The 16,144-nt window shown below is 43.4% G+C and overlaps 1 protein-coding gene across 1 annotated transcript in view; it reads left to right on the forward strand.

Moving 5' to 3' along the window:
- The first annotated feature begins 5,810 nt into the window (after window positions 1–5,810).
- The window catches only part of LOC122925824 (armadillo repeat-containing protein 10-like), a 32,924-nt gene continuing 22,590 nt past the window's right edge, over window positions 5,811–16,144 (forward strand). The window contains exons 1-3 of the mRNA XM_044277180.1: window positions 5,811–6,008; window positions 7,989–8,228; window positions 8,337–8,463. Of these exons, the coding sequence (XP_044133115.1) occupies window positions 5,811–6,008; window positions 7,989–8,228; window positions 8,337–8,463 (565 nt within the window). The remainder of the gene's footprint in view (window positions 6,009–7,988; window positions 8,229–8,336; window positions 8,464–16,144) is intronic.

The following is a 16,144-nucleotide window of genomic DNA, read 5'->3' on the forward strand; positions in this document are numbered from 1 at the left end:
ATACTGTGGGCTTCTATACTGCTCTACTATATACTGTGGGGTACTGTATAGTGTGGGGGGCTGTATCGTGTATAGTTTGGGGTGCTGTATACAGTGAGGTGTTGTATACTGTGGGGTGCTGTATACTGTGGGCTGCTATACTGCTCTACTATATACTGTGGGGTACTGTATAGTGTGGGGTGCTATACTGCATACTGTGGGGTGCTGGGGTGCACTGTAACACTAGGGTGAGCCGAGCCCTGGTCTCCTTCCTGCAGAGTGGTGCCCACTTCCAGCCGGAGCCCAGCTGCCCAGAGCACTGATCCTGAGCCGCTGGAGTCTTCAGAACTGGAAGTATTTACAGTCATTCACTGGACTGTACCAGATGTGTGGATTTTTTGTGTGTGTGTTGTGGTGGAGGGCGTGATTGCCTGCTAAGGTGTGGGAAGGCGGTATCCAGGGGGCCCACGTACATTTTTGCCCAGGGTCCAATATTAAAAACGGCCCTGTGTGCAGAGTCTGGGAAAGCTGAATATATCCGCAGTTCCCCTGCTACTCACATCACTGGTGCAGTTGTGGCAATCCAACTACTACAGTCCATTGTAGCACCACAGATAACAGTGAAAACTCAGAGTACATATAATGTAGTAGATATTCCTTGCAGTCCTATGTAACACCACCAGATAACACAGTGATAACTGCCTGAGTACAAATAATGTAGTAGATGTCACCTATAGTCCTATGTAACATCACCAGATAACTTATTATAGTACTTCTCTATAAAACAAGGTAAACCCCCAATAACAGTTAAATTACACAACTTATTCACTCCAATTTGAGAATCAAGGCCTAATGGAATTGCTTATCTATTAAAGAAGGTTGGCACCCCAATAACAGTTATATGAGAGAGCTTATTCACCCCAGTTTGAAAATCAAGGCCTAATAGATTTGCTATATTTTTTGGCGGGACAAGTTGTACTTTCTAATGCCACCTATTAATATGGCATACAAAGTAGTGGGAAACAGGGAAAAAATTTGATCTTCATTCAGTGCGATTACATTGATACTACAAATGCATAGTTTTTTTATGTCTAAATAGTGTAAAAATAAATGAAAAAAAAGTTTTTAGCACCATATTTTGACCCCCATATATTTTTTTTATTGTTATATCTACTGGGCTGTGCGGAGGCTCATTTTTTGCAGGACGATCTTTATTTTTTATATTTTTTTTACATTTTTGTATTGCTTTTTTATGGTTTTATAGCTCATGTTTGAGGCTACAATACTCACAATTTTTTTATTCCGTACCATCATGTTTCATAAATATCCATGATGGTACTAGAATTGCTGATTTCTTATGTTGGCCTGCCACCTGCTTTGAGAATCAAAGGCCTAATGGAATTGTTTATCTAAGAAACAAGGTGGGCACTCCAAAAACTGCAAAAATAGACAGCTTATCCATCCCAATTGGAGAATACAGGCTTAATGGAATTGCTTATCTACCGTATTTTTCGCCCCATAAGACGCACTTTTTCCCCCCAAAAAATCGGGGGGAAATGCCCCTGCGTCTTATGGGGCGAATACGGACAATTTAACATCGCTGGATGCGATATAGCGGGGGCCGGGGGAGGGACTGGAGGAGGAGCTGGGGGCCGGGAATAGCGGCGGGGCGGTGCAATCAATGTACTGTAGCCCCGCCCCGCCGCTCCGATATACTAATATTAAATGTCTTATTCGATTAAAATGTATTAGATATGCCCCCTCACTCCTAAATTGCTAATCGTACCTTAAATCCTATTCCTAGGTGCTGTAATGCAGGCCGGGCGGGCGGCAGCGTAACTCCCTGATGTCACGTGCCTGCGCCGCCTACTTTATGAATGAGGCAAGCGGCACAGGCAAGTGACGTCAGCGAGTGACGCGCCGGCCGCCCGGCCTGCATTACAGAAGCTAGGAATAGGATGTAAGGTACGATTAGCAATATAGGAGTGAGGGGGCATATCTAATACATTTTAATCGAATAAGACATGTAATATTAGTATACTGGGGGCGGCAGAGGCGGGGGCGGCGGCGGGCGGGCGAGCTGATCCGTGGATGGCACAGTTAAGGGGGGGGGGTCTGTGGATGCCACTGTTATGGGCTGGGGGGCTGTGGATGCCACTGTTTTGGGCTGGGGGGCTGTGGATGGCACTGTTATGGGGTGGGGGGGGGTCTGTGGATGGCACATATATAACAGTGCCATCCACAGATCCCCCCTGTAACAGTGCCATCCACAGATCCCCCCCTGTAACAGTGCCATCCACAGATCTCCCCCCTGTAACAGTGCCATCAACAGATCCCCCCCCCTGTAACAGTGCCATCCACAGATCCCCCCCCTGTAACAGTGCCATCCACAGATCCCCCCCGTAACAGTGCCATCCACAGATCCCCCCCCTGTAACAGTGCCATCCACAGATCCCCCTCTGTAACAGTGTGTCAGTCATCCACAGATCCCCCCCATAACAGTGTCCGTCATGCACAGATCCCCCCATAACAGTGTCCGTCATGAACAGATCCCCCCATAACAGTGTCCGTCATGCACAGATCCCCCCATAACAGTGTCCGTCATCCACAGATCCCCCCATAACGGTGTCCTTCACAGATCCTCAGTAATAGTGCCACCCACAGACCACCATTAGTTCCAAACCCACCAAAAGCACACCTTTTGGTTAAAAATATTTTTTTTCTTATTTTCCTCCCCAAAAACCTAGGTGCGTCTTATGGGCCGGTGCATCTTATAGGGCGAAAAATACGGTATTTAAAAAGGGGAACACCCCAATTACAGTTGAATTACACAGGTTATTCACCCCAGTTTGAGAATCAAGATCTAATGGAAATAAACAAGGTTGACACTGTTCAATTAGATACCTCTATGCAGGGATTGATGCAAACTGAGCTGTCTCCTATGAATCCCTTTAGATTATAAAGCCTGCACTGTCCCTGCACTCTCCCTATGCTCTCCCTACAGTGTATAAAAACTCTCCCTATGATCTCCCTACACTGCTCCTGCACTGTTCCTTCAGTCTCTGTATCCAAGATTCTACAATTAAAGTTTTGTTTAACACTGTCTCTAGCACTTGGCAAGTCGGTCCCTATGCTCAATTCACTGTCAAATGGTGGAGACTATGGGGGATTAGGATTTTTATTGGGCTGTAACATCACAGGGGATGGTCATCTGCCCATGGGCTGGCTGCACTGCATTATGGGTGATCTCTTGTTCCTGGGCTGCTTACTTTTACTTTGTAACACATGTAGCCGCCATTTTAGGAAAAAATAGATTTGTTAACACGAGGAGCCATTAAATTCTGATTAGTTGCGAATCCAGTTTTTCCTAAACTTCAGATCAAATTCTACTTCGGATGTTTTAATTCCCTCAACACTACCTATAATATTGCCTCTCTGATTAGGTTGGCCATGGACTAAATACATCTGACTGAGGTACATAGATGACGTGTTCCTAATATGGATGGAGTCACTAGTGTCTTGATGCATTTGACAAGGGGATTAAGTTTACACTTGTATCCTCTGAGTCAACAATACAATTTCTATACAGATTGTTGAATATTAAAGATGGGGTCCTTCATACAAATGTTTTACATGTTAAACCAACGGACAAGAACACATTACAATACCGGAGTTGCCATCAGGGTTGCCAACCGTCAAGAAACATCTGAACAGTCTGTAAAAATAGGAGACTATTTTTTCCGTAAAAAAAATAGACAAAAAATAGACGTCCTTTTTTTTTTGGAGGCCAGTAGTACGTGAATAGATTATTTTAGTGGTAATTATTATAATTTTACAACTCACACTAAATGCTAGAGATGAGGTTTTACCATACTATATATTAAGCTATAGACATTTATTACTAATAATCTTTATCGTTCATTATGGTTTACCAATTTGTCCAAAAATAATGTTGGATACCTATGAATTTAGGATTTGTCCAAAAAAAAGAAAGATTCTGGTTGACAACCCTGATGTCAGCTAGCCTATGCATCCATATAAAAAATGGATTAAATTATGTAAGACTGCCCGTTATATTATTATAGACACATCAGTTAGGCAGGGGTGGACTGGGAAAAAAAAAAAATGAAACCGGCCCAATTTTGTAGGCGGGTCCAAATTTACATAAGGTGGGATAACAGAAGTAGGTGGGGCCAGCAGTACCATGGTGCAGAGCCAAATACCGCCCCAGCAGAGCCAAATACCACAGTGCAGCTCAGAAAAGTGCCTCAGCAGAGCCAAATACCACAGTGCAGCACAGAATACTGCCTCTGCAGAACCAAATGTCACAGTGCAGCACAAAATACTGACTCTGCAGAACCAAATGTCACAGTGCAGCACAGAATACTGACTCTGCAGAACCAAATGTCACAGTGCAGCACAGAATACTACCCCAGCAGTACCAGATACCACAGTGCAGAACAACATACTACCTTTGCAAAATCAAATACCACAGTGCAGAACAAAATAGTGCTGCCCGCGCCACAGTATGAAACTATCTTCATCCTGAGGACAGCAATATCGTTGAATTCAGGAGGGAACCTGCCGCCACTGGTCAAGTTCTTAAGTCCCCAATGTTCCTACATGAAATGATACTGAGAGCATCAGATCATTATATATGTACCTTGCTGGTGGCCATGAGAAGGGCTTGGGCAGCCTCCTGCGCATCCACCCACTGTGAAATTATTCTGAAGGGTCTATGGCCAGTCTGCCCATGGGTGGTGATGACTTCTAGGTACAGAAGCAGGCCAGCCAGCTTTATTTTTCTCATCAAGGACCTGCCTTAAAGTCATGCAGGGACCCCCACAGTCTTGCTACTTTGTGAGCAGGTAATATTTGTAGTAATCTGTACAGTGGGCCCCCAGAAATAATTTTACTAGTGGGCCAAGTCTCAAAGTGCAGGGATACAGTAGTTGTGTGACCTAGGGGAACTCCCTGGGAAGTCAGTGGCTACCGTATAGGCGCTGGACCCCAACATACAGAACACTAGAAATTTTGTAGGAAGCCAGTTTGCCTATTTGTTTATTTTTGAAGTGTGGGACTAAACCGGAGTTCATGATGGAAACACATGCAAACACAGGGAGAACATGCAAAATCCATGCCGCTGTCCCTGGTCAGTTTTAAAACCCAGTACTAAGTACTGAGCCCCTGTGCTGTAGTACTCTAAAGTCCTTTCAAATTTCATTTTGATGAATAAGGTATAAGTGAAACATACATGGCTCATACAAATAGTACAAAGGCTTAAGATTCACAGTTGACATTTATCAAACATGGTATGGATCATAGCAACAAATCAACAAATTTCCAATGAGGTATCAGGTGCAGATGGGCTGCCACACCAGACTTTAGATATAGTATGGTATTGGGTAGTGAGAAAATGGGGGGGGGGGGGGGGGAAATAGGGTAAGGGCAAAGAGAGAAGTCACCCCCCTAGGTAGGTACACTATCATCATTCAAGTATTCAAATATACATGGGCCTGTGCACATAAAAAGCGCATGTTTTGGTGGGAGTGACCTGCAGTCACAGGGTTTTGTCAATGTTCGCATTGTCAGGGTGTTGCCTGCATTCGGTGGACTTATGATTCCCTAGGTATTGAAATCAGGCTTGGACTCAGTTTACAGTGTATTATAGCAGGAACCACCGAAAGTTGCATACTTCCCCGGTTTACACAGAGGGCGATTTATATGCTCATTATAGCGACGTTTTGGTGCAGTGCCGCCTGAATTGCTCTTTTTGGTGAATTATATGGACTTGCATTTGGTTTCGCTGCAGCTGTGTACATTCATTGATTATGTCTGAAGACGTGGGTCCGGGTTTGAATGAGGGCAGAGAAGGGGCGGACGCCTTCTTTACGGAGTGTAACTCCAAAGACAACTTACAGGCAATCAGTACAAAGACTTTAGAAATGAAGATTTCCCAACTAGCCGACAAAGAGGCACGACTATTTTGGTTGGTTAATTCTTTGAGATCATATAGAGACAGCGGGAGAGTACCGCGCGGTTTACGAATATATACAAAGAGCTAGCACAATATGCAGATGACGTGTCATTTAATTTGGAATGGAAAAAATTACATATGGACTTTTCAATGCAAATTTTAAAGATGGTGCTGCATAGAAATGAACAAGAATATGAGGCAGTGAATGACGCCTTATTAAAAGCAAAAGAGGAATTACGTACACGCCTAACTGAAAACCAAATACAAGTTTTTGAAAGAAAACTTAATAGGAAGTTGGTTATCACACAAACAGAAATAAAAGAGAATAAGAAGGATACATTTTTGTGGGATAAAAATGACTATGAAACTGGGAGGGCATTTGATTGGGGAAGAAGGAGACAACGTAGGAGACACCCACAAAGGAGAAATAGAACGGACGTTTGGACAACCGATTCTGATTCTAGTGCATCAGATGACCCTAATACATCAACTGAAAAAGTACAAAAAAACTCCTTAAGAGGAGAACAAGGAGAGGTGGACGGAGAAGGAACAAACAGAGTTTGAAAATCCATGAGAAGCAGGAAACAAGTGTCTTGGAGACAATAGTAGAGGCTGAAACCGCATTAAATGAAGATTTGATCATTAATCTTTCCGGTATCGAGTTGCCGCAGGACTGCACCTCAGCCCTTAATAAAGGACTGGGGTTCAGCCTGGTAGAGCAATTCGACCGTGCGACTTTTGAAATTGATTTATATAAATCTATAAGAAAAATGTATCTTCAAAAGGCTTTTCTTGATACCCCTACCGCTTTTACGCCCCTGAGACAGGGTGAAATTCCTATAGCAGTTGGCCATCAAAGCGAGATGCTTGCTATGAATATTGAGGAGTCAGAAAGGGCCTGTTTAGAAATTTTAGTGGATCAAAAGTTTACTGTATGTGAAGGAGATAGTGGACGTAAAAGATTTATTAGGGGTATAAAATCTACATATTCCCCCCCCCCCCCCTATGTCTGCAGGTAGTGGCATTGATACCTTTTATAAAAGAATACTCCGTGATATGAAAGCATTAATTTACCCTCGTACCTCCTTTAATGTGAGTCCAGGGGAATTTATTGCCATACGGTGGTTACGTAACCACACTGGTGTTGTGATTAAGGCTACTTTCACACTAGCGTTCGTCGGTCCGCTCGTGAGCTCCGTTTGAAGGGGCTCATGAGCGGACCCGAACGCAGCCGTCCAGCCCTGATGCAGTCTGAATGGAGCGGATCCGCTCAGACTGCATCAGTCTGGCGGCGTTCAGCCTCCGCTCCGCTCGCCTCCGCACGGACAGGCGGACAGCTGAACGCTGCTTGCAGCGTTCGGGTGTCCGCCTGGCCGTGCGGAGGCGTGCGGATCCGTCCAGACTTACAATGTAAGTCAATGGGGACGGATCCGTTTGAAGATGCCACAATATGGCTCAATCTTCAGGCGGATCCGTCCCCCATTGACTTTACATTGAAAGTCTGGACGGATCCGTACGAGGCTATTTTCACACTTAGCTGTTATATGCTAAAATAATGCAGACGGATTCGTTCTGAACGGAGCCTCCGTCTGCATTATTATGATCGGATCCTTTCAGAACGGATCCGATCGAACGCTAGTGTGAAAGTAGCCTAAGCCTGCAGACAAGGGGGGGAATATTGTATTGATGTCCCTTGAATATTATCAATCGGAGGCATTAAGGCAGTTAGACGATATAGGGACATATAAAAAGTTATCCAGTGACCCTCCTTTTGTCCTACAAATACAATAGAAAGAGTTGCTACAAAAGTACATAAATATAGTTTTTTTTGCCAGCACAATTATTGGAAATATTAGTACCAGCATATCCCAAAAAGCCTTCTTGGTATTTTTTGCCAAAGGTGCATAAGTCACCAACTCGACCCCCCAGCCGCCCAATTGTGGCAGGGATCGGGTCGGTGACAGAACCTTTGTCGAAGTACCTTGACTGGGTATTGAGACCGGTCCTGAAAAAGTCAGTTACTTCTCTAAAGGACACCAAGGACTTTCTCCTGGCACTGGAGGATCTCCAGTGGCAGAGTGATTGGAAGCTGGTGTCATTAGATGTAGAAAGTCTGTATACCCGCATTCCTCAGCATGCGGGAGTGGATGCGGCCGTGGATATGCTGAATCTTACTGATAAGGATGAGATCGATGTCCAATTTGTGAAGGAGGCGCTACTTTTTGTACTGGGTAACAATACTTTCAGGTTCGGACAGCAATGTTATCGACAGGTACACGGCACGGCGATGGGGACGCCAGTGTCGTGTACCTTCGCTAACATATCTTGAAAGCAGATATGTATTCAGTATAAAAAAAATCCCTTTTTGATATACATACAGACATTCCTGTGCTACGTGGATGATGTCTTCATGGTGTGGAAGGGAACACGGGCTCAATGTGAGGAATTTGTTTCCTATTTAAATCGCGAGAATGACATGAACATGCGCTTCACCTTGAATTTTGGAGGTGAGGTGTTAGACTATCTTGATGTTCATGTCATTATACGTGATGGTGAAATAGTTACAGAGGGTTTTCTTATGTAAATGAATCTCTAGACAGATTCACTATTGGGACTATTTAAAAAGTCGCAAAAAAGTCGCAATTTCACTCCAGTGAGGACCATGCTTATCTTATGCAACTTTTTAATAGAACATGTGACTTTTTCATAAAAATGTGCGACTTTTTCATAAAAACGTGCGACTTTTGTAAAGCTGCTTACTGACGGATAAACTGCTACCGTCAAACCACATTTATTACAGTCTTAAAGGGGCGATCATAAATCTGACTTGGCTAAAACTAACTTTAGCCATATGTGAAAGTGGAGTGAGCTGTCAGACTCATGATAACTCTGGCCCTCTGTTCTTCTAATGTAACCTGATTGCTGTGATTTGCTTTTAACACGCACACAGGTGGTGTTTTTAAATACTTTTTGCCATGCCTCCTAGGGTTATTACACGCCCCTTTAAAAAGGCTAGCACACCTGTCTGCGTCATACAGGTAGCCGGAAGAAGCACATATGTGCAAAACGGCCATTGCTGCCCTTCGCCGCTAATGCGGATTTTGTTTCTGTGAATGCTTGTCCGCCTCAGCCCTGTGATGTCTGGATGTTTTTGCAAAGCAATAAAGAAAAAACTGCAACTGGTGAGTGCCGCTGATTTTGCTATTTTCATCTCTTTGTGGATTGGACTCTGTTTGCAGTGTATTATAGCAGGCACCACCGAAAGCTGAATACTACCCCGGTTTACACAGGGGACGATTGATATGCTTATTATAGCGACGTTTTGGTGTAGTGCCGCCTGAATTGCTCTTTTTGGTGAATTGAAATCAGGGGGTTTGCTAAGCCTATAGGTCCTCCAGGGATTCCATATCTTTAGGAATTTCTCATGTTTTCTCTCTTCCCAACTTGCCAACGCCACTAGGCGGTACATCTGGTCTACTTTGTCTCTCCACTGTTCTATGGTGGGTGGATCCTTACTCAACCATTTCAGTGGGATTAATAGTCTCGCTGCCTGAATCAGGTGGGTAGCCAAATCCCCTTAAGGCTACTTTCACACTAGCGTTTTCGCTGGATCCGGTAGGGTTCAGCAATAACGCTTCCGTTACTGATAATACAACCATCTGTATCTGTAACATAACCAAAGGACAGCTTCTGCGGTCAAGGGAATAAGGAAGGGGAATATGCTATTGAGTGTGTGATCTCCAACCAAAAGGTTTATATTCTTGGGCAGAACCAGAAGATGTGGCTCAGTGAGCCTTCTCCAGTCCTACATCTCCAGCATGTGCAGGAATATTGTAGGCCCCTTAAGTACATCTGCTTGGGGGTTTTGTACCATTGTGTCAATACTTTATAAGAGTGTTCCTGAACCCGTATGCATTGCGAGAACCCATGAGAGTGAGAATGTATACGCAGAATGTCAATTTGAAAAAAATCGATGCTCAATTCTGTGGCCCAGGTCTTTATGTATTGAGGGGTCACTTTGTTCCTTGGTGTCAACAGGGAGTGGTACAAAAGTGAAATAAATTTGGATCTGACAGTCCTCTTATGCATTAACTTTTCAACGTATCTCTTACCTCTCCCAATTGTTTACATAATAGCCTACCAGTAGATAGGAGTTCAGAGGTAGCTAGAAAATTACCTTGGGTGGAGGTGAAAAAAGCAGATTGAGGATCTCCTTCTGGGTTAGGCATTTCCCCAAGGAAATCTTCCAATATGTGGTCTCGGAACCTGTCCCATACCGGTGTGAGATCGGTCACCCCTGGTCTCACCAGAAAGGGAATCAGACCTGCCGGCATTGCAAGGGATGGGCTACTAAGCAGGCCATAGTCTTTGTTTAGTGTTCTTACAACTGATATTGTTCCTCTAAGAAGAGGACTGTCCCCTATAGAGGCAGCAGAGACACCTCTCTGTTCTCCCGCTGTCTGTTCTCTCTGTTTGTGAGATGTCTTAGATCCACTTCATTGCCTAGGACCCTATAATTGGGGACTTGAATTTGGAGCCATCTTTTCAAGTGGATCTCTCTATAAAAGTTGAGGACATCTGGGAGACCAAAGCCACCATGCTTCTACTCTAAAGTTCTGTACTTGTACTCTTTTTTTAAAGGTGTCCTCTGAAAATAATCTTATCACAGAAGCCCCTTTTCCACCTTATGGAACTGGTTTGACTTTTTGACTATACCCTGTTTTTTGTTTGCCCACTAGCCAAAGTTGAAAATAGTACCTGGTATTGTTTTTTGGTACCTGATCTAAGGAGGCTTCAAGTGAGCCAAGCCAGTGCCATGAAGTAATATGATCACAATGCTGTCTAGTAATTGGCCAGAGAGAATCTTCACTACACTGCATCTTCATACGTAAAAGAGGGAGGTAAAGCCAGTACCATGCAGTGGAAAATTGGCTGGGTGCACCAGCGACCAGGTGTAATCTGTGGGGATACCTGGTAGTAATAGCCCTTTAGTGGTACCAGGGGGATATATGGCATTACACAGTGACCATTCTTATAAATGTCTGTGTAAAGCTGGACAGATCCTCCACAAAGACATTCCCTAAAAATTACTTTTTGCTAATACTTTTTTTTTTTTTTTGATTACTACAATATATCTTCAGAAAAATTCTGGAATGAAAAAAGGGAAAGTGTTTGATTCCAAAAGAAAGCACCAGAAAACTTGCAGGTGTGACTGCAACTCTTGCCCGAATTCTAGGGTATGAGTCAGACTTACGTCATGGCCCCTGGGGCTGCAGCACAGTTGATCTTTTTGGCTACAACTTAAAGGCTATGTACACCTTTGGGGACAATATTTGCATTATTGCATTGTATTCATTTTGAGCTAAAAATCATTTTACAATTTGTCTTTATTAAAAATATTGAACCCTTTTGTCTGTACATAGCTGAGATGCTCTAATAGCAGCCTCTGGGTTTTCTCTTTTCCATCAGTTGGGGAGCTGACGGGCTCCTTATCTGCTCTCTGACCTTATAAACACTCATTATATCTCAGGTCTTATCTTACTGATAAGAACATGGCTTAAATGTTTATGACCTTTTAGTATTTTAGAGAAGAGGTTTATTAGATGACCGGCAAAAAGTGACAGTACCAGTCACACAGTAAAAAAAAAAAGTTAACCCTTTGTGACAGAACAACTCAATATTTTTAATAAACACCAATTAAAAGTATGATTTTTAGCCAAAAATGAGTAAAATGCAATCGCAAACAAAAATTGCCTCCAAAGGTGTACATAGCCTTTACAACAAATGATCTTCTCAAGCTGGGGTCTTCCACTACCTTCCTCTTCCCTTACCACTATTGGGAGGCAGAGAAAACAGTCTTGATAGGCAAGAATCGAGGTTTACCCCAGCTGTTCCACTCTGGTAGTACCTGAGATGCCTACAACAGTGGTTGCAAGCCTCGGTGCCTGGCTTATAAACAAACCAGGGGCGTTGCTAGGGTCTGAAAACATCCAGGGAACAAGCAAACTGTATCACGCCCCGTGAAGCCACGCCCCCACCCGCACCGCCTAGTGGGAGGAGCAGGTGCGTGACGTCACTGAGCGAACGCCGCCCGCACTGCATGTTTCCGGAGCCCAGTGTGTAAGATAGTAATCAGATTGTTGTATTTCTAGTTCAGATGGCGAGCTAGGAGGATTCAACTGATTTTTTTTCTCTGCACAGCAGGTAAAAGGGAGGATATAGGAAACTATAGTTTTGTCTGCTGCGTCAGAGAAAATTTCTGCTTGTTAAAAGAACATTTTTCGCTCTATTTGTGTAAGGATAAGGTAACAGTTTTTCTGTTGTATAGTTTTTGGTGGATCTGTGTTGATTGTATGGAGGTTGTATGATGCGAGTGTGTGCTGAATAGTACAGGGAATTGTGTTTTTTTGTAACTTCCTAACTTTTATGTTACTGTCATTTTGTAAGAGGCAATTTTATAGAGGTTTATAGAGGCAGCAATTGGTTTTAGTGTGTGTATGACCGTGTGCTTGTCGGCCATCTTGATGACCATGTGCTTGTCGGCCATCTTAGTTAGTTTGCTATGGAGTCGATTTGATTGTTTTTGCCTGAAATGTTAGTTTTGTCGAATAGTTATCTTGTCCTTTTGTAACCTTTCTATGTACAGTTTGATTTTGATTTGATGAGTTTTGTGCTGGATATCGGTTTAGTGTTCGGTTATGGTATAGCGCAGTGACCAGTCTGATACAGGAACCATTGTGTGAACATTAGTGGCAGTTTAGCCTATAGTTGATGATTCTGCTTAATGTTTGTATATCTGTGGCTGTTACACTGAATTGTAGACTTGTTTGGCATAATTAATACGGGTACTACAGTGTAGAAAGGTTCTGTGCCAAAAGTATTGGGACAACTCCTAGAAATTACAAGTCAATCAAAGGTAGTCAGACGCACAGGTTTGTGAGACCACCAAAAAGGGGTGCCCGCGGTCAAGTAGTAACACCCCACTACTCGACCGCGTATCAAAGACTGGGCACACCTCAAGATATTAAGCCATACATTTATTTGTTAAAACAATCATAAACCAGTATCTGTAAAATAAATAATAAATAAATATGACGGTACAATCATTAAAATCACCAATGGTCCTGGATAGCAGCGAATATACTATTTCATTATTAGAAATGCACTATTCGTTATTTCAAATGCTAGGTAAAAATGCGCAGCAGCGCAAATGGACTTGGGTAGCTCGATCAAAATAGCAGAAGTGATCGACCACAGTTAATGGAAACAATGTCCTTTAGGAGTCAACAGCACTAATTCAGCAGCAAATCCGAATGCAAGGTAGCTGGAAGTTCGTATCGCTAATGGGCAACTTTGTACCACCTTTATAGCGCACACAGTGACAAACTAATATACAGCGGCGTCCCGCAGCATATAGATCTCAGCGGTGTCCCGCTAACATAAACTGTATAATAGACTTGGGCACACCGCCCCTCCCACAAATGCAGGCTGACTAATCAGCCTTACCAACATATCTGTATACACTGCATCTATTATACCTCGTACCTCACATATCAGTACACTGCTGTATATACTATATACCTGTACACACTGCATCTATTATACCCCGTACCTCACAGATCAGTACACTGCTGTATATACTATATACCTGTACACACTGCATCTATTATACCCCGTACCTCACAGATCAGTACACTGCTGTATATACTATATACCTGTGCACACTGCATCTATTATACCCCGTACCTCACAGATCAGTACACTGCTGTATATACTATATACCTGTACACACTGCATATATTATACCCTGTACCTCACAGATCAGTACACTGCTGTATATACTATATACCTGTACACACTGCATATATTATACCCCGTACCTCACAGATCAGTACACTGCTGTATATACTATATACCTGTGCACACTGCATCTATTATACCTCGTACCTCACATATCAGTACACTACTGTATATACTATATACCTTTACAAACTGCATATATTATACCCCGTACCTCACAGATCAGTACACTGCTGTATATGCTATATACCTGTGCAGACTGCATCTACTATACCCCGTACCTCACAGATCAGTACACTGCTGTATATGCTATATACCTGTACACACTGCATATATTATACCCCGTACCTCACAGATCAGTACACTGCTGTATATACTATATACCTGTGCACACTGCATCTATTATACCCCGTACCTCACAGATCAGTACACTGCTGTATATACTATATACCTGTGCAGGTTGCATCTATTATACCCCGTACCTCACAGATCAGTACACTGCTGTATATGCTATATACCTGTACACACTGCATATATTATACCCCGTACCTCACAGATCAGTACACTGCTGTATATACTATATACCTGTGCACACTGCATCTATTATACCTCGTACCTCACATATCAGTACACTACTGTATATACTATATACCTGTACACACTGCATATATTATACCCCGTACCTCACAGATCAGTACACTGCTGTATATACTATATACCTGTGCACACTGCATCTATTATACCTCGTACCTCACATAAAAGTACACTGCTGTATACTCTATACATCTGTACACACTGCATCTATTATACCCCCGTACCTCACAGATCAGTACACTGCTGTATATACTATATACCTGTGCAGACTGCATCTATTATACCCCGTACCTCACAGATCAGTACACTACTGTATATACTATATACCTGTACACACTGCATATATTATACCCCGTACCTCACAGATCAGTACACTGCTGTATATACTATATACCTGTGCACACTGCATCTATTATACCTCGTACCTCACATAAAAGTACACTGCTGTATACTCTATACATCTGTACACACTGCATCTATTATACCTCTTTTGTGTGCCAGGGCTGTTTTGTAATCCCAATCCGGCCCTGAAGGCATAAACTAAAAAATGCAGCAGCAGGAATAGTTCATGGAACAAAGAGAGAGTCCTGGAATGGGTAGTGGGATGGGCTATAAACAGGGAATGGGGTCCCAATTTCGATTCTTGCTTTGGGGCCCAGTGATTGTAGGCCCCTGATGGAAGATACACTATATTGGTATTCAGGTTAAATTGCCGTGTTGGCACTTTGTGATAAATAAGTGGGTTTAGGTTGCAGTTTGGGCACTCGGTCTCTAAAAGGTTCGCCATCACTCTTATAGGGTAATATCAGCTATAGGTTTAATAATAGCTCTGGCTCCTGCTCCTCGCTTGTTAATCCTGTATGGGTGTCCGGGCAGCTAGACGGCCCGTAGATGTGGTAAAGGGCATAAGTTTGTGGGATCCTCCAGTTGTGAGGAAGGTCAACCTTACTAATGAAACCCCCGATCTCTTTAATAACACCCATAGACCAGATTATATCTGCTGGAAAGAAGGGTGTGACGTTCAGACTCAGGGAGCGATCCCTCAGTATATTCAGTTATTACTGGAAGCCTGTGACCGTCAGAAGTTCTTGTGTGGAGTTGACGGGTCCGTACTATTTCCTATGCAGTTTAGCCACTTATAAGGTAATTCCCCCTAATGCCAGAGGTTCATGTGTCCTGGTGAACCTTGTCCCTGCATCTTACTTTGCAGCAGATTGGGAGAAACTGATGGTGTGGAAGGAGGTAAGAAGGGCAGGGAGAGCTGGAAGGGATTTGTTTTGTGGCTGGACGGGGTGGGGAGTTGGACTTATGAAGCGATTGAACAATTCCTCGTCCTAGTGGATGAGATGTTCAATGAAACCGTTGAGGCAGAGAGAGAGATCACAGAGAAACATCAGTAGAGCGTCCAGAGGAGGGTTTCTGTGAATTAGATGACAGTTATACCTGGCTAGCAGACACCATTGATAAGGGTCAGGCCCATACTGACAGGAGCAGGGCAGAGGAGCTATGACTAGTGAGGGTTGGAATCCTTTTAAAGCTTTGGGAGGTCTTGGGGCTCACTGGTTTCCATGGGATCCGGGCGAAAGGAAATAGGACATGAACTTATGTTTTTTATTGTTTCCATTCCTTCTATACGCCGGAGTGAGATGTTCCTGATGTCTAGTCGAATGAGTTACCGAAGCCCGAACAGAGAAGATGCCCTGAAGACCATGGACCAGATGCAGAGGATTCCAAACCAGCCGGCGACCAGCGCGAAACACCATCCCCTGAGTCAGCTTCCGAAGAAAAGAATCT

Source organism: Bufo gargarizans, chromosome 2, assembly GCF_014858855.1.
Source record: "Bufo gargarizans isolate SCDJY-AF-19 chromosome 2, ASM1485885v1, whole genome shotgun sequence".
Taxonomy (NCBI): Eukaryota; Metazoa; Chordata; class Amphibia; order Anura; family Bufonidae; genus Bufo; species Bufo gargarizans.